Source organism: Ananas comosus, linkage group 24, assembly GCF_001540865.1.
Source record: "Ananas comosus cultivar F153 linkage group 24, ASM154086v1, whole genome shotgun sequence".
In the NCBI taxonomy this organism is placed as follows: domain Eukaryota; kingdom Viridiplantae; phylum Streptophyta; class Magnoliopsida; order Poales; family Bromeliaceae; genus Ananas; species Ananas comosus.
Window position 1 is genome coordinate 7,593,526 of NC_033644.1, and position 21,573 is coordinate 7,615,098.

At 37.6% G+C, this 21,573-nt stretch overlaps 2 protein-coding genes across 4 annotated transcripts; both read right to left on the bottom strand.

The window, feature by feature from the left end:
* LOC109728868 lies at nt 7,012-12,268 on the bottom strand. The gene is made up of 3 exons (XM_020259403.1): nt 11,851-12,268; nt 8,165-8,525; nt 7,012-7,419 (listed from the first exon to the last, which is right to left on the bottom strand). Exons 1-3 carry the CDS (start codon nt 12,226-12,228, stop codon nt 7,241-7,243), a joined length of 918 nt encoding a protein of 305 aa, XP_020114992.1. The 5' UTR covers nt 12,229-12,268; the 3' UTR covers nt 7,012-7,240.
* Nucleotides 15,113-20,448, bottom strand: LOC109728879. 3 transcript variants are annotated; one of them, XM_020259418.1, is made up of 2 exons: nt 19,312-20,448; nt 15,113-15,876 (listed from the first exon to the last, which is right to left on the bottom strand). In XM_020259418.1, the coding sequence occupies exon 1, from the start codon at nt 20,388-20,390 to the stop codon at nt 19,320-19,322; it is 1,071 nt and encodes a 356-aa protein (XP_020115007.1). In that variant the 5' UTR covers nt 20,391-20,448; the 3' UTR covers nt 15,113-15,876; nt 19,312-19,319. The 3 variants fall into 3 exon arrangements, with proteins under 3 accessions (XP_020115007.1, XP_020115006.1, XP_020115004.1); XM_020259417.1 differs by having other exon boundaries at nt 15,113-15,885; XM_020259415.1 differs by having other exon boundaries at nt 15,113-15,888.

Sequence of the window (21,573 nt, forward strand, 5' to 3'; positions counted from 1 at the left end):
TATAGAGAGAGATATAGAGAGAGAGAGAGAGAGGCTCAAAGCATTGAAGATCAACATTGGATCGATGACGTAGCATCCTCATCTTTGAGGATCTTATATTGGAAGTAGTTTTTTGGCGAGTGGTATAGATCATGTTCAACGGTGCCGATCGTCGATTTGGAGGCTCCATCATCGAAAACAAATGGGTGGCAACGGAGCTCATTTGCTATCGATAGTATTCTAGCTTAACACTCTCTCTCTCTCTCTCTATATATATATATATATAGAGAGAGAGAGAGAGAGAGAGAGAGAGAGGCTCAAAGCATTGAAGATCAACATTGGATCGATGACGTAGCATCCTCATCTTTGAGGATCTTATATTGGAAGTAGTTTTTTGGCGAGTGGTATAGATCATGTTCAACGGTGCCGATCGTCGATTTGGAGGCTCCATCATCGAAAACAAATGGGTGGCAACGGAGCTCATTTGCTATCGATAGTATTCTAGCTTAACACTCTCTCTCTCTCTCTCTATATATATATATATATAGAGAGAGAGAGAGAGAGAGAGAGAGAGAGAGAAAGAGAGAGGGGCTCAAAGAGTTGAAGGTCAACATTGGATCGATGACGTAGCATCCTCATCTTTGAGGATCTTATATTGGAAGTAGTTTTTGGGCGGGTGGGCAGGCGGGCGGGCGGGGGCCATAAAACATTTAGTAACTTTTGCTCGTAAATTTTGATTCTAATTTTAGATTTTAATTTTAGAGACCCCAAAATTAGAAGCAGCTAAAATTTATTTTTTAAATCTAGTTTTGATTTTAGGTTCAAATTCTAAATTTAAATTTATATTTTTCATTCAAAAGTTTAAATTTAAATTCAAAATTGATAAATTTTAAATTTATATTTAATTTTTTTACCAAATGTAGATTTGAAATTTAAAATTTAAATTTAGATTTTATATTTTAAATTGTTCGTATTTTAAATTTTAATTTTTAAAATTTTAAATTTTTAGCGAAATTACTTGAGAAAATTTATTAAGGCTTTGCTTAGGGTTGTGGAGATATTATATTACGTGCGGTAAAATATTATGTTTGTTTCCGTATTTCGCATATCGCGATGAGTCGATGTTACGATATACTTTCTGCGGTCCCACTAGAGAACGCAGAAACATATTCATATATACTTTATCCCAACTCCATTTTATCTAATAATATCATATGAGCCTCGATAGCAAACTAAGTCTAAGCAGTTTTACAAAATAATGTGAGAAATATCACTTTTCTATGAAACTCAACCAAACCCTCTACAATTTTTTTTTTTTGTTTAATCTCAAAGCAATTTTCGAAAATAAAATCATTTTAGCAAAAGTTATTTCTCTAAAACTCAGGCCAAACAGGTTTTTAGTCCAAAGCCTCTCATATTTGAGGGCAATTGCTTAATGGGAGATGCACGATACAAGCATTTTTTTACTATTAATTTCTTATTTTATCACTCGTGTCCTGCTGAGATGTAGATTTTGGTTTAGCGATGATTGCTCTTTTATTTTTCTTTATTGTTAAATAAATCTGTGTGCTTAAGGTATTGGTTGCCTTGGACCACGAGCTACTGTTGTGTACCTAATTTTCAAATTAATAAATTAATAGCATGAAAAAACACCTTGTGTTTTAAGGTTTAAAAAAAAAAAAAAAGGAAATTGGAATGTTTGATTACCTTTCACTTTGATTTCCTTTATAAGATGCAAAAAGAATTCTCTAATGGAAATTCTGGTTAAGGAAACGAAGTTTTATTTTTAATGATGTAACCAAGATTTGTTGGTGAACTTCTGCTTCTACTTATAGCAGCCGTGGAGAAGAAAGTTGTTAGAAATTCGAAGACTTAAATTGATACAAGATTATCGGTTTGTTATCACAAAAACGAAAAAGATCTAATTCGTTGGACATAAAAATACTAAAAAAGAATCAAGAAAGAAAGAAAAAAAAATAAAGCACACAAATATTTATGTGATTCGATCACTGGTCTACATCCACGAGAAAAGACGAAGTGCAGACTTTTATTATAATTAAAATGGTGTACAAAATATATCTCTCTTATAAAATCCTAGCTCCAAAAATATACACACATTTCTTCTCATTTGCTGTACTAAACTCCGTTTGGATTGGAGATAAGGGATGGAATAACCCCTTATCACCCCCTTTATGCCCAAGCGCTAATTTTTTATCCGAGAATAGTAGTTCTCGGATACCTGAAATAAGCTGGTATAACTATCCCCACCAACAACTCCATTTTATATATATAACTACCCATTATTTTTTTTATTCCATATTATCTATTCAAATGTTATTTCTTTTACCCCCGGGAACAATCCAATTTTCATCCAAACGCTATTTTTCTTATCCCCATACTTATACATATCCCTGTAATTGCTAGTTCTTGCTTATACCCGAACCAAACGATTTTAATACAATTAGAAATATAATGGCTAAATTTAATGGTTAGGGAATAAAATGTATATTTATGGTAATGGCTAAATTTTAATACAATTAGAAATATAAATCTACTAAGATTAAGAATAATCTCAATAGTATTAGACATAATCTACTAATATTAAAAATAATTTCAATAAAATTAGATATAATCTAAATTTAATTTAATAGGATAATCAAAACAGAATAAAATCAAAAAATCTTGCGATTTCAGAATTCGAGACATATCTAATAAAAATTCACAATAGTTCACTTACACTAATGTGACAAATTCTTGTTACTTTTCGTTGATGTTTGTCATATAATTGCCATTCTACCCATAAATTCTCCATCCTCCTCATGCGTACCAAATTAAAATCCTCCATCTTAGCATGCGATTCGTAAACTGATGTAAAATATAGTAGTAAACGTAGCATTATCGAAGGAAAAAATAATTTTTTTTTTTTTTTTTTTTTTTTTTGGTAGAGANGACGATAAAAATGAGATTCTTAACCTTAAAACAAGAACTGAAATGTAACACTTTTAATTATGTTGCAAAAAAAAAAATGCACTTCTTTCGATAATACTAATAAAACAGTACATAGTGAGGAGTATATTGCAACCGACAATAAGATGATACATGCTGCTGATCATTCTTAACTCTTAATTGTATGCACCAAATAAGATCAATCAAATCCAAACTTTTTATTTAATGTGGTAAAAGATCATGCGAAAGAAAACGCACAGATTATTGCAGTTTAACATCAGGCTACACAGCATGGCCCGTTGATTTGATATGCTTCTCAGAAATAGCGATGGTGATGACGACATAAGATATTTGTGTATAGGACAAGCAGGCATGTATAAAAGCCTAGGAAGTGCAACAATAATTCATTGCGCCCAAACCACCGGACCAAAATGCTTAAGCTCAATTATTATTACTAACGTGTAGGCCTCATATAAACTGATCGGAATCAGTATTCCATCCGATATGGGATTATTGGGGACGTTACAAATATATGTGGTAGGACTTTTTGTGCTCTCTTAAGCTATTTTCAATGATAAAATTTTTGAATCAACGATCAGTTTTGTTAGATTTGATCTAGTATATTTGAAATATCTAATTAGTGATTAAAGAAATTCAAAATCAACGTCTAAAAATTAAAATCTCATAAAAAAAAATGATACAGCGCTATATAGCTATTATGTATATATTATTTGCATTATTATTAGAACTTGTCCGGGACAACGGGTTTAGTGGGAGTCACCTCTTGAACCCGTAGGAGCCACCTCTAGAATCTCACATCGCCTGATAATTCTGGTCCTGATCTGTCTGTCTGTGATCTGGTTTGAACCCGACGAGGACGTCAGAGTCTAAACTCCTCGTCGGGTCTAGACAGGGGGAGTTTTGTAACTCCCCCAATAGGGGAGTTTTGTAACTTCCCCAATAATCTGTCTGTGATCTGATTTGAATCCGACGAGGACGTCAGGGTCTAAATAGGGGGAGTTTGTAACGCCCCCAATAATCCCACATCAGGGTCTAAACAGAGGGAGTTTGTAACGCGATACTGATTCCGATCAGTTTATATGAGGCCTACATGCTAATAATAATAACTGGACTTAAGCATTTTGGACCGGTGGTTTGGGTCCAACGAGTTATTGTTGCTAGCGGGTCAGGTCGTTGCATACACATACACACAAGAATGTACCCATCGGTACAGGCTGTATTCACCGTGTCGTATCGTGCCAACAAGATATCGGTACGATACAGACCCCGTGCCGATAGCATACAGCTCAAAACCCTCTATTCTTTAAATTAATATTAATTTTCTTGATAAAATTCAAAAGATTTGATAAAAATATATAATAAAATGTTAGAATATTTTGTTGCTAAAGAAATAAATATATTCGATACTATTATGTGTCGGTATACATAAGATTTTTTATGACCGGCACGTATTGGCATGACCTAACACGCATCGTTTCGACAAATTTCTGGCACAATTTCGTGCCACGACACTTAAATCCTTGCATACACACACAATTCATAGGTTAAAACTCCTAAATTTCAAGCCTTTATAAAACTGACCTCCTGATTTTTTTTTAATTAATTAACATATCTTCTACTTACTGACCATGTAACGTCAAATGTACACGAAGGTTTCAAGTGATATATTTTTTACTAAAGCAATTCTTGATCAGATGTATTCTTTATCGGTGTTTGTTTTGATTCTATCATAATTTCTAAAATTACCAACAAAAAAAGTGAAATCAAACAGTAAGTAAGCAGAGAAAATGTAAATCAAATAAATAAAATACTTCAGGAGTTAAATTCAAAATGGATTGAAATTTAGAGGGTGTCCACACATTTTAACCTGATTCATAACCAACTCTAAGACTGTTTGGTAGGCACAACCAGTCCCAAATCATATATAAGTTTCGAGTCCAATTTACACCTAAGGCATAAAATAAGCAAAGAAATAAAAAGAAAAAGGTGAATTTCAATTTACCCTTATGTGATTTAGCTTATTTTTATTTCGTCATCTGTGGTTCAATAAGTTACTTTTAATTTTTCCGTAGTTTTATTCTGTCTGCTAAAAAAATTTTACCAAATAGAACAGTAAAGTAAAATATTTTGAAACCCACAAAACAATATTCCTCTTAACGGTAGGTACTTGCAATGAAACAAAAATAAAATTACAAAATAATTATGTGTAATATTTTGAACTACAGAGTGATAAAATAAACATATGCTAAACTACAGAATAATTAAGTATAATTTTTTGTACCATAGGATGACTAAGTAAAAAATGCACAGAATTACTGAAAAAGTAAGTTGAAGTTTACTCTATAAAAAAACATCCAATAATTCTTTATGGCCCATGTATAGAAACCTAGAGGCCCAGCTGCAACTATTTCTGTACCAACTTTTAAATCAATATTCTAAGATAATATAAAATGGAAGATAGATCTAAACTCCTCAATTCTGTAAGGTCGCAAGTGTTGCCAGCAAACAAATTTGTAAGGTCGCAGGTGTTGCCGACAAACTTTATAATGAAGGGCTTGTTCTCCACCGCTTGTCTTTTCTTATGTTTGATTCTTAAAGGATGATTTGCATGTTAATCATGACCACCACGTTATCGTACTCAATAAAAAGAAAACAAAACAAAACGCCACAATAATTTTACATCGCATAAGAAAATACTTTTGATTAAAATATGTAATGATTCTACCCGCTAGCAATAATAACTCGTTGGGTTCAAACCACTAGCCCAAAATTCTTTAGCTCGATTATTATTATTAGTGTGTGAGGCTTCATGTATTCTAATCTAAATGGAGGGAGTTTGTAACGCCCCATCAGACCTCACACGCTAGTAATAACAAATAGGCTTAAGTATTTTGGACCAGTGATTTGAACCCAAAAGTTATTGTTGCTAGCAGATAAGATCCTTGCAATATCTCTGAAATCTTGTTCCTAATAATAATAAGATTCCTCCAAATCTAACAATTTTTGGAAATCCTTTATACCACTAGGCATCTTTGAAATAAGCCCCTGAATAATTTTATTTTTTAATTGACAGTTCTAGACTCTGGATTTTCTTTTATTTGAGTTATTTTTAGCCCTTTTGCATAAAAAATTTATCAATTTTCAACTTTTACAAATATAGCCTACTTTTTTGAATTTTACAGATTCAATTCCTTTTTTTGAAAAAATAATCAAACTACCATTCTTTTAAAATGTATAAAAAATATACAAATCAAATATTTTGAAAAGTACAAGTGACAATTTATTAGTGCACATAACATTTTTCTTGAGAAAAGAGATTCTTATTTAACGTATAAAAAAATTCAAATAATAAGAAACAAATAAATTTGAAATATCTCTTAAATAGTGCGATATCCTTTTAAATTATGTAATATTTATTTTCAAAATAATGTAACATTTGTGTAAATAGTATAATATTTGTATAAAATAATACAATATTTGCACAATTTATACAATACTGCATAATTTATACTCTAAATTTACGAATAATATGATATATCACATACAAGTAGTGTAATATATTATTATATATTACAGAAATTATACAATATATGTATAAACAGTACATATGTTGTACCATTTATTTAAACGTTGCGCCATTTAGATCTTTCTTTTTTATAACTTAAATTGCATTGTACACAAATAAAATATCAAATTTTTTGGAAGTGAAACTGCAATATCATAATTTTATATACCTTTCTTGAAAGGCGAAAATTCCCATTTAAGACAAAATAAAATAAATAAAATATAATTAGTAAGATGAAACGGCGCAATATACTCCCAAATTGTGCAACATTTTTCTTTTCCAAACAACCCCATGACATTTAGTGGAGTACAACCGAAAAATATATATAATTTTTCATTTTAATAATAAAATGTTTTAACAGATGGTGATGCTTTGTTTCTGAATCAGTACCCAATTTCGTTGAACACAATGATGAGAATGAGTTAAGATAAAATAATTCTGATTCACATTTTGATAACAGATTCAGAAACAACAAAGAGTAATCCATCTTCCTCCGAAAAGATTAAAACAGACAAATATCAATTTACTCTGAAAATGCATTCCCAGCAAAGATAAACACCTTATGTACCGTGACAAAAGGCTTAAAACATTATGTTCTTCAAAAGTGTATAGTTAAAAAATGGATTTTACAAGGTCTGATCATACAATAAAAGGTCAGTAAGTAACTCAGAAGCAAAAGCTTCAAGCTAAATAATCTGCAGCAGCGGCCGGATGGTGATTGGTTGAAGCTTATTTTCTCATGGGGAATGGACTCAAAAGGCTAAACTTAAAGCAAAAGTCCAGTGCAATAGCAGCAGAGAGAAATACAAAGATGTTTTCAGCAAGATACACTGCTCCGTCAACAGAGAGTGAAATGAAGCTATCAATGTTTAGCTCCGAAGGTTTCGCTGCCTCCACGGCAGCAAGACCTGCAATTGAAAGCAGCAGATTTCAGTTGTAACCCCTTCACGCAGGAATTTTCATGTCAAAGAACGAGAAAAGGAAAATATTTATATAACCCCTTCTATTGTTTAGCCTAGCTAATTCCACTTTACTACTCTATGGTTTGGTGTATTCTCCAGAGATTACTGTTCTGATCGACCGTTGTTCACTCCAGTTACCAGTCAAATGGATGAAGTGACAACACAAAGCTTGTCAAAAACGAAGCCGACCAAGGGACTGGGGCACTAGATTTTCTCTTCGCGGGAGGAAATCAAGAACCCTGATTGCATCTCCTTTTCCAGTCAATGGATCGTCTAAAGTTTTTAACGAGCCACACCTAGGATTTAAGTGCCGTGACACAAAGTCGTGCTGAGTATTTGTGTTAAATAGTTTGCATTTTATTAAGGTAAACTACTTTCTAACTTCAAATAAAAGTGTGTTTTGAGTCATAGTATAAACACGGGAATTGTATTGTGCCAATATCTTAATGACATGGTATGGCACGTTGGGCACTTAAAATCGATTGTTAAATGCACTAATGCAACATAATTTAACCGGTACGTATTACTAACCAGAACTATGACCTCACAGTAGAAAACTGCTACGAACCGAACAATGGGATATTAAGTGGAATGAAGCTAAACCACTAGGAGATATCTTTAAATTTTACTAAACACAAAATTATGAACAAGTAATCTTATGAGATTGGTAGAACCACCATTTGCTAGATACCTTTGACTAAGCCAAAAGCTGCAGATGTCCCAGTTTTGAGCTGAATGTTATCGATATCTCTTCTGATTGTATACCTGAATGTAACTCCAAACAAAGCACAACTAATGAAAACGACTGACAAGTGAACAATCAGTTGGGAGAAGCTGTTGGCTTGATAAAAGGATATTGGTAAACTGGCAAGCGTTCCAACTACAGAAGAAATTGCTGCTGCTTTTAAGGATTCTATTCTCTCTCTATTTTTGTCAATATCTTCACGTAACACATCTCCCGAGCTGCTATCTTCTATGTTGGACCATAGAGAGCGTTGAGCTTCGTCAACCATTGCTCGTGCTTCCAGCAGTTCCCTTTGTGATTCTGCAATCTTGAGTAAAGAAGATACAGTGTGTCACAATCATGCTACTAAAATCTTCATAACAGATGATCACATTTTGAAGAGGTAAACTGTATACCACGCATGCTCTAACACACGCTAAGGCCTAGTTTGTGAATGCGTGCTCCTAATGCAACGGCTTTAATGCTTTAGAACTCAAAATAAAATACAAAAAAAAAGGTGCTTCGAAGCCCTACTCTTCTGATGACTGATGCTACAAAATGCTATAAAATGGCGGAGAAAGCAGCATATCGCCTGATACTTCCCTGGTGGAGGTTTCCTCCATTTTATCACATCCAAGGAGAGAAGTGTTAAAGCACTTCTAGATTTATTGGGAGCTCTAACGCATCGAAGGTGCTGCTTTAGAGAATGAATTTCAAAACTAGATCTAAGAGCACATTTAAAGTGTTTCTCAGCCTCGGACAATCAGTAGTTACTGAAACAGATGATTTCGGGAAGCTAGAATGTCTGTTTGTAGTAGCTAGGCCTTCTGCAAAATAGCTATTTAAGCAGAGTTGTTTGAACAAGAATTAGGTAGGATTTAAATCAAAACACCCTCCTATATTTGTTACAGTAGAAGCAGAAATTTCAAAATAAAACTTCTGCTTTTGCAGGCTTTCAATTTCTCATCCCAATAATAGCTCTAGATTCTTTTATCCAATGCACATTTGTTGCTTTTCAAAGTAGTGAAGCTGTTTTAGAAACCAAGCTAGACAAGAACTGAAAGCCTCTCTAATGCCTACTTGAATCGACATCATTTACTAGTTCCTTAAGCTGAAAATGCAAACTCGGGAGCTAATTAAATCTTACATACTTTGAATGCCTTTCATGATAACCAATGCACCTTTGGAGACTTTCATAACACTCAACCTTGCCCCATAAATTTGTAGCATTCGTTGTCTATTCGGAAAGAGAAATCAAACCTTTTGTCAAATCCGAAATATATTGTATATTTGCAAGCACCCAGACAATTCCATCAAACATTCGCAAGCGCACCGAACCAACTCCCACCGTTCGACTTGTTGAGTTGTTTCCCATCGAAATAGCACCACCATAACATTCCTCGTAAGTATTAAACCATGAATGATGTGCACACATATGATAACTAGCGCCACTAGCAAGAATCCAATTTTTATGAAAAATCAAACTAGAACCCGCCATCAAAACCTCATCATCAATAACACCCGACGTTGTCACTTTAACTTGATGTGCTTCATTGTCTGATTCGGAGTTTTGCTTACCAATACTTGATTCACCATTATCCATTTCGGTATTTGAGCTCTTTTTTTTAGATATTCCTACTTTGTACGCTCAGATTTGCCATAAAACCAACAAAATCCTTTATCGTTCTAATTTCTAGGCTTTGATATATTCTTTGACTTCCGAAAAAATTTCTTGACATATTTTCACGTTCTTTATATCAACGTCATACTACAAGTGCTTTCATTCTACCCTCCGAACTCCACAAAGTGTCCAAGATGAGAATCTTCCTTTGGGCAACTTAAACTTGTAATCAAAGTCCCATAGAAATTCGACAATGTGCATAATAAAATAATGGACTTATCTTCATCCTTCATCTTTTCTCTATTGCCCTCAAGCTCAAACAATTTATGGAATGCAATTGAAGTCCTTGCTACCTTCTTTCATTCCCAAAGAGTACAGCCTTCCCTTTAAGAAAATCTGATTGGTAATTGATTTGTTTTGGTACAAGCTATCTAACCCTGCCCTTAATCCAGGTGTCATCTTCTCTCCAACTATGTTGAAAAGAACTTTATCCGCCAAGCACATACGGATAGTAGCTGAAGCTTTCAAGTCCATCTCCTCCCATTCATCATCAATCATCCACTCCAATATCTTATCTTTCAAAAGTAGAGTCTTGTATTGACCTTGTACTAATAAATAACAAACCTTTAACTTCCAAAATTCAAAGTTTCTTTTTCCCTCAAATTTGTCCGCTTTCAATCGATTTGCAGCCACTGAGGCAATTTATCGAACACCTTGCACTCAACCTTGAAGCTCTGATACCAATTGTAGCATGACAATAACGGAACCCGCACTATCAAAATACTAACCATACTAATAAACAAATGTGTTGAATCCAAATCACCCACAAGCAAGATATGCAAAAAATTGGAGTAAAATGAGGTAGAAAGAGAAAGACCTACGAACAACCACAATACAAGGAGATTTCTGTGGTTCACCCAAACCGGGCTACATCTAAAGGCAAAGAGAAGATCAAACCCACTATCAAATTGAGTAGATTACTGTATTACAATAAGCATATAACCATTCAAATGGAAAAATCCTTCTTCCTACACTTCCTTTGAAGTGCGCAAATCCCGCTTCAGAATGTCTACAATCAACCTTAAAGGCCTTGAATCAAGCAAGAATAACAAGAAAACTCCTTCTCCAACCCTCCACACTTCTCTTCTCTATACAAACAATGAGAACCCTAGAACCATTTTTTAGAACTCCATACTATACTCAATAAGAATTCCTCTCATAACAACCCACTTGGCCCAATATACAAATGGGCTAACTAAAGCCCAAACCAACTACGAACTAGCCAACTCCATGAGCTTATTGCACTCAACTCAAAATAAATTAAAAAAAGAAAATTTGATATCTCCAAAGTCATGTACTATATTTTTGGACTGGCGAGGGCCAAAGCCTTTTACTTTTGAGATTTGAGGTTTATGTGATTTTGTATAGTGATGCACAGTAATTCAGCTTGTATATGGTGCTCCGAGACATGTCTTTATCTTATTTTAGTATCCCTGGATTTGTTAATCGTGGCTTGTGGCGTTGTTTAGTTGTGATTTGTGACATTGTTTGGTTGTGGATTATTAAGTTATTCGCTTCGACTGTTCTTTCTCTTCTTTTGGACGCTTCCACGGAGATCTGTTGTTGTTTCCATGAGCTTCCACTATAGAATCGGGGCGTGATAGATTTTGGTTTGCCGTGTTTTAAAAAGCTTTACTTATCTATCCTATAGTTTTACCTCTATTTTTATCCAAAATATATTAGTAATGTAAAAATTTTTCATAACCACACAATTTACATTTTTCATAACCACACAATAGCAATTAAGCGTAATTTTTTAAACCAAGCAACGGTGAAGTGAAAATGAGCTAAACGAAGGAATACCTAAGAGCAACTTTTTAAACTTCAAGGCGGTAAAGTAAAAGATAAGCTAAACCGGTAGGTAGAAAATTGAAGTTAACCCAAATAAAAAAGAAAAAAAAAAGAAAAAAAAGAAACGAGGCAAATGATCAAACAGAAAGCGGGCGAGGAAGGGAGGGAGGAGCCGACCGACCTCGTCGCGGCGTCGCTCGAGACGGCGCACGAGGTCCTTGGCGCGGCGGGCCTCGCACTCCTGGCGCTCGACGTCGGCGAGGGCCTCCCGCGCCCGCTCCACCCGCCGCGACGCCGCCTCCAGCCCTTGGAGCAGCGCCCGGTTCTCCTCCCTCCGCAGCAGCTCCTCCACCATCCCCGCCACCGCCTCCTCCGCCCCCTCCCCCACCCCCTCCTTCGCATCTCCCCCCTCGCCGGAGCTCGCGCATCGCGCCGGGCGGAGGACGAGGAGGCGGCGGTTGTTGTTGGTGGTGGTGCGGGGAGAGCGAGCGAGAGTGGGGATTCGGGGACGGATAAGAGGCGGTTGGAGTGGGCGGAGGAGACTCGGCGGTGGATGCATCGCGCTGCTCTACGCTATTTTTTATTTTATTTTTTTATCATCTGCATTATTATTTTTATTTGCTCAAAAACACCGGTTTTCTGTTTTTTTTAGAAAAAGGGCTTTTTTTTGCAAATAGCCCCTGACAAATTTTATTTACAAAACTAGCCCCGTGTAAAATTTATTTGCAAAAATGGCCCTGGCTCTGCCACGCGAGCGCCACGTCAGCGCCACGCGGGCAGGGCCAGGGCCAGGTACGCAAGTTGAACACGGTGATTGGTTCACCGTGTCTAAACACGGTGAACGAATCACCGTGTTCATACTGGTCTCACCCCACGCGGGTTGGTAGTATTGCATTAGACACGGTGATTCGTTCACCGTGTTTAGACACGGTGAACCAATCACCGTGTCCTTCACTTCCATTTTTGGCCAAACACGGCCTGGCTACTTGTATTCGGACACGGACTTAACCATTTTCGGGGCTGGCGAGTACATTTGTATTGGACACGGTGAATGGATCACCGTGTCGAGAGATTTGTATTGGACACGGTGATCCATTCACCGTGTCCAATACAACTACCAGCCCAGCCAGTAGTTTGCCGCAAAAAAATGAATTACAATATTCAATACAAGAATACGATACAGATACATGTTGAAGAAAAATGAATTACAAGATTCATTACAAGAATACGATACAGATACCTATCAATACACATCACAACATCACAAAAATAATACACATCACAACATCACAAAATTAATACACATTACAACATCACAACCAATAGAATCTCAATAATATAATCAATACCAAATAATCAAAACAGAATATACAAAATAAATGCAAGTTATACAATAATATATAAATATAATATCATGTTCTCCTCCCTCGACCTCCTCGACCACGTCGCCTACCACGTCCGCGACCACGACCAACATCATGCTCATCAAAAGGCTCCAAGATCTCCAACTGGTCTAGATGCTCTATAGCAGCACCCTCAATAACCGGCTCAATCACAGCAGTAGCATGTGCCGGTAGTATGTCTGGCCGTGGAGGAGCTGAAGAGGAGGGCTGATCTGGCCGTGGAGGAGCTGAAGAGGAGGGCTGATGGCTGGGCGGTGGAGGGCCTGAGAGGGGGAGGCTGATTGTAGATAGACAGTTCGATCGTCGTCGACGCTAAAAGTAACGAAGTATCCGGGTTGCCTCGAGCTGGATCTGCGCGCTACTGGTGCTGGGATCCGGAGTCCGTGACTGGTACTCGGGGCCGGATTCCTGAGAGCCTCACAGGAGGCGCGGTGAGGGCTGGCGCGGCGGCGTCGCCGGCTGCGGCGCGCGGGGCGGCCAGTGTGGGGCCACAGGAGGGAGGAGGAAGGAGAGAGAGGCCCGACGGACATGCGAGACCGGGGGGCGGACGGGGGCGGGGGAGTGAGCCGACGACGCCGAATCGCAGGCGCCCTGAGACGGCATGCGTGAGCAGAACGAGGAGTGAGCCGAGGAGAGAGAGAGGGATGAACTGCTAGGGTTTAGGAGAAGAGAATGAGTACTCGGGCAACATAAGAGCCGTCGGCGCGGCCTGCATCGGGCGTCGGTCGCCGAGCGGCGGCGTGGCGTCGGCGCGGCGGTCGGCGTCGGCTTCAGCCGTCGCCAGGAGGAGAGAGCAAGAGGAAGGAGGAGAGGAGAGAGAACGATCGAACGAGGAGGAGGGAGGATCGAGACGAGTTCAAAGGAGCGCGCCGGCCGGCGCGTCGGCGGCGTCGGCGTCGGCCAGAGAGAGAGAGAGCAAGAGGAAGAGAGCGAGAGAGAGAGGGAGAGATCGAGAGAGAGGGAGAGATCGAGACAGAGCTCGGGGGGGGGGATTGTATTCAAAGAGGACACGGTGAATAGATCACCGTGTCCAATACAAACCTCTGGACACGGTGATCCATTCACCGTGTCCAATACTACTGTACTCAGCAACCCCGAAAATGGTTAAGTCCGTGTCCAAATACAAGTAGCCAGGCCGTGTTTGGCCAAAAATAGAAGTAAAGGACACGGAACACGGTAAACGGCTCACCGTGTTTAGACACGGTGAATGAATCACCGTGTCTAATGCAATACAAACGCCCCGCGGGGGACGACACCACAATGAACATGGTGATTCGTTCACCGTGTTTAGACACGGTGAACCAATCACCGTGTTCAACTTGCGTACCTGGCCCAAGCCCTGCCCGCGTGGCGCTGACGTGGCGCTGGCGTGGCAGGGCCAGGGCCATTTTTGCAAATAAATTTTACACGGGGCTAGTTTTGCAAATCAAATTTGTCAAGAGGCTATTTGCAAAAAAAGCCCTTAGAAAAATGTTACTATTCAAAATACAAAATGGCAAAATAAAAATACACTTAACTGAGCATATCTTTTTTTCCCCGAGTTCATACAATTACACGTGGGGCCATTTGGTTGTATATAATTGCAACTGTATTACGATTACAACTGCATGTAAATATAAATTTTATGTTTGGTTTGATGTATTTAACTCCAACTGCTGCAGAAGAAACTGCAGGAGGAGGCCCAACTGTAGCAGTTCAAACTACGCCCAAATTAGCCGCAGTTCCAACTATAGCAGTTGGAGAGAATAACTTTAAATAAAAAATATGCTTACCTCTCAACATTTTTAACCAAAAATTATTTTTCTTTTTTACATTAGAAGTAATCTCACCATCATATATATAAAATAATAAAATTTTAAAAATTATTTCTCAACTGCATGCAACCAAACAAATTATTTATACTTGCAGCGCTTTCTACTACATCCAACCAAATATGATTCATGTAGTTATAACTGTTGTATTTTCAATTACATGCGTCTCTAACTGCACTGCATTTATAATTACATCTAACCAAACGGACACGTACTTAAAAGCCGTAGCTTAAAATAAATAACTACTGCTCAAGAAAAAGATAATATACCAACTAGACTACCGGAAATTACTAGCAAACACAAATAAGAGCCTACATCACTTCAGACAATCTTTACCACGACATACGAACATATGCACAAACATAAAATTCCATAGATATATCGCCGAGATTTTCTTTTTTTTCAGATTTACTTATAATCAGGTTGCCGTTTGGACTTAATCAGAGCCCAGAAAATTTTAATTATCAGTTTCCATGACTTGATCCCATGCCGGCCAAACTCGCAACAAATTACGAGATTAAATCAACCCAGCTTGGATTGCAAACAAGGCATAAACAACACACACATCGCATGAAATTTCCAGCTTTGCTCGCTCAATGTGCAATCATTACTATCCTCCGCTCATCATTCTCACCCGTCTGTAACCATTTCAGTTTGCCAGAAAGATTGAATAAGAGCAACTGTATATATAACGTATGGGCTGCCGATTTTCCGCAACTCTGGTGTGCCAAAAGTTCCAATACAGGTTGGTCTTGGCCTTGTCATTCATCAAAAGGGAGGATCAATTTGATCTTGGCCTTGTCATTCATCAAAAGAGAGGATCAATTTGATCAATTACAACCACTGTCTACTGCTTTTTATCCAACCGTCAGATTTCCTCTACTGGTTGATATCAATCCCGTCTGTCTGTCGTATAGACGGCCTGACGAATGGTGTGCGAGAATTTTCTACAAATGGAGAAGATCCATGCACCAGTACGCCCCACAGTAGGTCCTGCATTTCCTGCTGCATCAGTAGACACAAACACCATAAGATCTACAAATCTAGTAGTATGATAACGCATGAATCGGGTAGGGTCACTATGAGAGACAATAAAATTTTTTGTTTAGCATGCTGCAAAAACAATTGCAAGGCGCTAATTAAGGACATTGCCACAGGTGTCGCATTTTAGATTCCTCTGTTAACTGAAATCACATATGAATATCATAAGAGAAAATATACAATACCACAAATACAAGTTGCCACAAACTGATATTACAGATGTGGCATTGAAGTTAGTTTCCTATCACCTATATAAACGTGTTAAAAAAATGATTGATGATTAAACCATATTCAATTTTTTTAAAATCCAAACTAGAAATGGCGTAATGACACAGCTGTGGAAACCGCTAATGCGCAAAGAGGAATGGAATATTGGATATATCCATATTCATTTGAAACATACAACTTGAATTTAAAATTTGGTGAAATGAACAGAACAAAGAATTACATTTATAAATAGCAAGGATGGCATATCTATTATTACGTTATAAAATTACTTACAATAATATTCTTTATCATACGATACGAGAATCAAGGAGTCACTTCAAGCACTTCAAATCATACTTAAATCCAGAAAAATGTATCCAAATACGGACATGAATTCGCCGGAGGCTGGACAAGCAAGCAAAACTCAGATTCACAAGGCAGATGAATAAGATAATCGACTCTATTGCTTCATTTTACCAGCTTCTGGCATGCTTAATTGGCATACTGGTTATGTAGAGCAGTTTATCAAGCTATAAAATTGTCCAATAGTTATTGCAACAAAACTATGCCAAGGAGAAAATAACCTAAGAGGCTAAGACTAACATAGGAAAGATAAATGTCCAGCCAAATTACAGCAACTTCTTGTCAGGGTACAAATAAAGAGAGAATGAGAAAATTAAGTATCACAATGAAAAGAAATTTGGTGATTTTGTCGTGATTTCTTACTCAACACCCACAAAGGAGTCCAGGACCTTAACTGCTAAAAATTGCCGATTGTAATATTGGGCTAAATTAGCAAGGTAGTCAAACATACCACAAAACAGCATTCTTGTTTATTTTCCCTCAAGCAAATCAATAGGTTTATTTTTATGAAAAGTGCTTCAAAACTAAAAGGAAAAAAAGGATATAAACACAAACTACAAAAATTTGTTTTCGTTTCTCTTCATATTTTTGCATTTCTTCTCTTATTTTTAGGTGTTTTACCACTAGATAAAACAAGGTTATCTAAGAATTCCCATGTTCATCACTATAGCCGTCAATAAAGCTTTCGAACCACTTCCCCCTGTATACTTAATTCTTTAACACAACAATACATTTGAAATGGTATATGTACCTTAAACTAGGCTTCAACATTTCATTGTGTCCTGTAAAACTATGTACATTTTAGTATATCTAATTCAGTTCGATTCTTATGCTTATAAGTTGAGGCACAGTCATATTTTTCTTCCGATTATTAAGAGATTGAATTGCATGAGAAACAATAGCCAAAAGAAAAATGGGAAATAACTGTAAATTGAAAATTATAACTTTCAAGAGTTTTTTCGGTTATCAACAGTATTCATACTGGAACAACAGAAAACTATCTGGATTAGGACCAGGAAGCAGCCTCTCTATAACCAATCAGTAGGTACTGATCTCTAGGACAAGGTAAAACCATAGATGTCAAATAATTCTTTCAAAGGAAACTTCATAACAAGTTAGTTATTGTCATTTAAAAATACAGATAGAAGTATGATCTATCAATGCTTTGTGTGTCTTATTACTAGCTTTTAATCAATATTAGTTTCTAGAAATAGGTTTTATATACCCCGAGGACAGCTTAAGCAAGAGAGGAGACAATATAAATGTTAGAAGAATACATGAGAAAATCTGCTTTCATTAGAAAAGCAACTATATGAAACTCAAAGCATAAAATTAATCAAATGAAATTCCAACTATTTAAAGCACAAGAAAATTAAGACTAACGGTTTTAGAGATATCCAGGTTAAAACCGACCTATAAAATTGAAGGCTGCGAAGGAATAAGATTTGCCATTTAAGGCACAAAAAATTACCACAATCTGAACAATACATCTCTTAATTTGTGCAGGTCATAACAAACAAGGTGCCCCACAATATACTTTAAAACAAATACTTCGCTCCATTCTTGTGTTAGTTTGATCAATGATTTGGGAACTACAAACTGTATCATTATCAGTTTTATCTCTACACAACTTTGGGTTGTGCCGATCAAAATTAACAGATTTGAGTTGTCTTATAATGATTTTAGATCAGTAACTACATTGTAAATTAAATGAAAAACGGTGTGCTATTATCCACTTTAATAACTGCATTGCAAATTACGTGAAAAACAGTATGCTATTATCCACATTTAAATCCACAAGAATATATGCTGGCAGAAAAATACAAGCTTCGAGGCAATTGAAAACTACAAAAATCGCAAATCACATATAATAAATGCCATGATTCCAGCATATTCAGGGAAACTTAATTCGATGGAGCCCAGACATTTAGTAAAGCAAACCACCACAACAAAATTGTAACACCAGTTAATAAACACATGAAATACAAAAAAAACGCAAACAAAATATAATATTTTACTAGTCATAACATAAATTTAAGTATGCAAGAGTGTCCACGTGTTTTCACATGATTTCAGCTATCTACTTAACTGTCTACAAGCCGAATATTTGTTCTCTGGAAGTAAAACAGTTTTCTTCATGTGCTATGCCATCCTATCGTTAGTCCAGCGTCTAAAACTGCTCTGCGAAAAGGCCACAAGCGAAACATGTGAACAACCACAAAGTCTAGAGCTTTTGGCATTACTGAGATGCTAAAATGTTCTTCTGAATGCTTATGCTAAAATGATCTTCTGAATGTTTAAAGTAGAAGTTCGAATAGAATTCTATCTCTAGATTCAGCGCGAAGATGTCAAGGGATTCCAGCAGAAAAGTGCTTCGGGCTTCTGAAAAAGCTATTCTCTGGCTACGCAGAAGCTAGCTTCCTTATCCACTTCTCATTTACATCAGTGCTACAAGTTCGATATCCACCCAGAAATCAATAATGTATATGCTGATTAAAACATATGTTCACGCCTCTGAACTGACAAATATAGAGTTCACACTCTCTCGTCAAGCCCTAAATGAGTTGTAACTTACAACGAAGTTCTTACACTGACTTCGGAAGAGTCCTGCAACTGCTATGCTAGACAAAAAGAAACTCAATGTTTTTGGATTCCTTGGGGAGTGGTAAAATGCAAAACTCCTACAACTACACACACAAGCTTGCGATTTGCTCAACAATTAGATTCCGGCTATAGTAAAGCTGATATTTAAACAAGAATCTGATAAATGAGTAGTTATTATTTAATGTATGTATGATAGTTAAAGTTGCCACAAACCTTGAGGGCTAAAAGCAGCACAAGCTCGGGAAAACCCAAATCTTCGGCACATGCGCACCCGGGTGATGTGGAAGCGAGCTAGACGGATTGAGAGAGATGGTCGAGCGGCTCCGATCCTCCAGAGAGAATTCATAATACACGCTCTCACGATGATCCGCATAGTATATGCAGTTCCCTTTCACCGCCGGGCAAGTCGGAACGATGGAAGCGGCGAACCCTTTATCTTCGAGAAACAGAGCCCTTCCACCCAAATCCGGCAGCTCCCGCCACCTGCCGCCTTCAAAGTCCCAGCGGAAGACGCTGAACCTCATGGAGAGATAGGTGCTGACAAGCAGCAGATTCCCGCCGGATTCGGCGAGCGTCCACTCACAGTAGTTTTTATTGCCCGGGTCATCGGAATTGGGGTCAATGCTGGGTCCTAGAAGGGTGAATTCGGGCCGGGGGACGAGGTCGACGGCGGCGAGGCGGCAGCGGGGGGTTAGAGCGTATAGCCGGCCGCGGAAGAAGATCATGTCGTGAATGATCGGGGCATTGGAGAAGGTGTGGAATTTCCACAAGGGATCTCCCAAGGAGCAGAACTGGAGGGACTGAGAGCAGGGGCGGAAGCAGACGACGGAGCAGGCAGGGGAGGAGGAGGCCGGGGAGGAGGAGAGGATAACGCGGGGGAGGCGGTGGGGGGATTTGGGGAGGCGGATGCGGGCGCCGGAGAGGAGGTTCCAGAGGAGGAGCTTGGAGGGTCCGGAGGCGGAGGCGGAGGAGATGGTGATGAGGAAGCCGTGGGAGAAGGCGAGGGAGCGGCGGGAGGGAGGGGACCAGGGGAGGCGGGTGGAGTAGAGGCGGCGGCGAAGGAGGTCGTAGAAGGATTCGGAGAAGGAGGGGAAGGCGAAGAAGTCCTCGAGGGAGGACAGACGGGAGAGGACGGAGTGGAGGGCGGCGTCGGTCAGCGACGACCAGTCGTGGGATTCGGCGGAATGGTTGGGGTTTGGACTGGGATCGGGATCGAAACTTATCAGGGTTTCGATTGGGGAAGGTGGGGTAGACTGGGAGAGGGAGCGTCTTCTGGTTTTGGTGGGATTCATGTCGGAATGATAGTTGCTAATTTTCTTCTGTTCTGTGCGGCTGATGCGCTAGAAGAAGAAGGAGGAGGAGGAGGAGGTAGGCGGGTGGGGAGATATCAACGGGTCGGATTCGGGACGGATTTTTAAAAATCCGAACCCTAACCCGACTCCAAAACCGAGACTCAAACCCGAATCCGAAACCCAACGGATTTAAAAAATTGATATCCAAATCTGAACCGACCAAAAATCCGAAATCCGAACCCGAACCCGAAAATTTGAACCCGAAACAATTATTTCTTTTTTCAATATTTTAAAATATATTATATTAAATCTAAATTTTTAAAATACAAATTTAAATATAACATCAAATCTTTATATATATATTATATATAATACAAAATAAATTCAGGTTCGGGTCGGGTACAATCAAAATTCATATCCGAATCCATATCCGGCGGGTTTCTATTTTTTTATCCATATCCGAATCCATACCCATATCTATCGGATATATCCACTTCATTCGGATTCGAATTCGGATAAAATTTTGGGTATCCATACCCATTGACATCCCTAGGCGGACAGAAGCCGGGGTTTCTGTCCCAAGGAAAATGGGCGATTGCCACCGCCACAGGCACAGAGGGGTACGACCGTAAGAAAAATGCGACGAGTTCTTAATAAAAATATAAATCTTTTGGAATGCAACAGTAGCATTACTTTATTTACTTAAAATAAATAAATAGATAACTTTACTTTTAAGGGCACGTTTGGTTCAAGTTATATAATATTACAGAGTATTTCAATATATCTAGATATTTTGGATTTCTAGAATAGATTACTACTTATACTGCATTAGCGCGTTTGGTTTGGTTTAATACGGTAATATAATGCTGGATTGTAGTATTTATAGTATTAATATGTTTGATTCTGTCTATAAAATTTAGTAATTTAGAAAATAAAGTATAGTCTATTCCAAAATTGCCCTTAACCATATTTTGTAAACTTTTTTTTTACTATTTATAAATAATATTTTTTTTACTAAATTTTATTTTGAATAATTTAATTTTTAAATTTTAAATTTTAAATTTTAAATTTGAAAAAAAATATAAATTTAATATTTTAATTTAAAATATAAATATGAAATTTATAAATTTAAAATCCAAAATACAAATATAAAATTAAAAATTAAAAATCTAATTTTTAAATT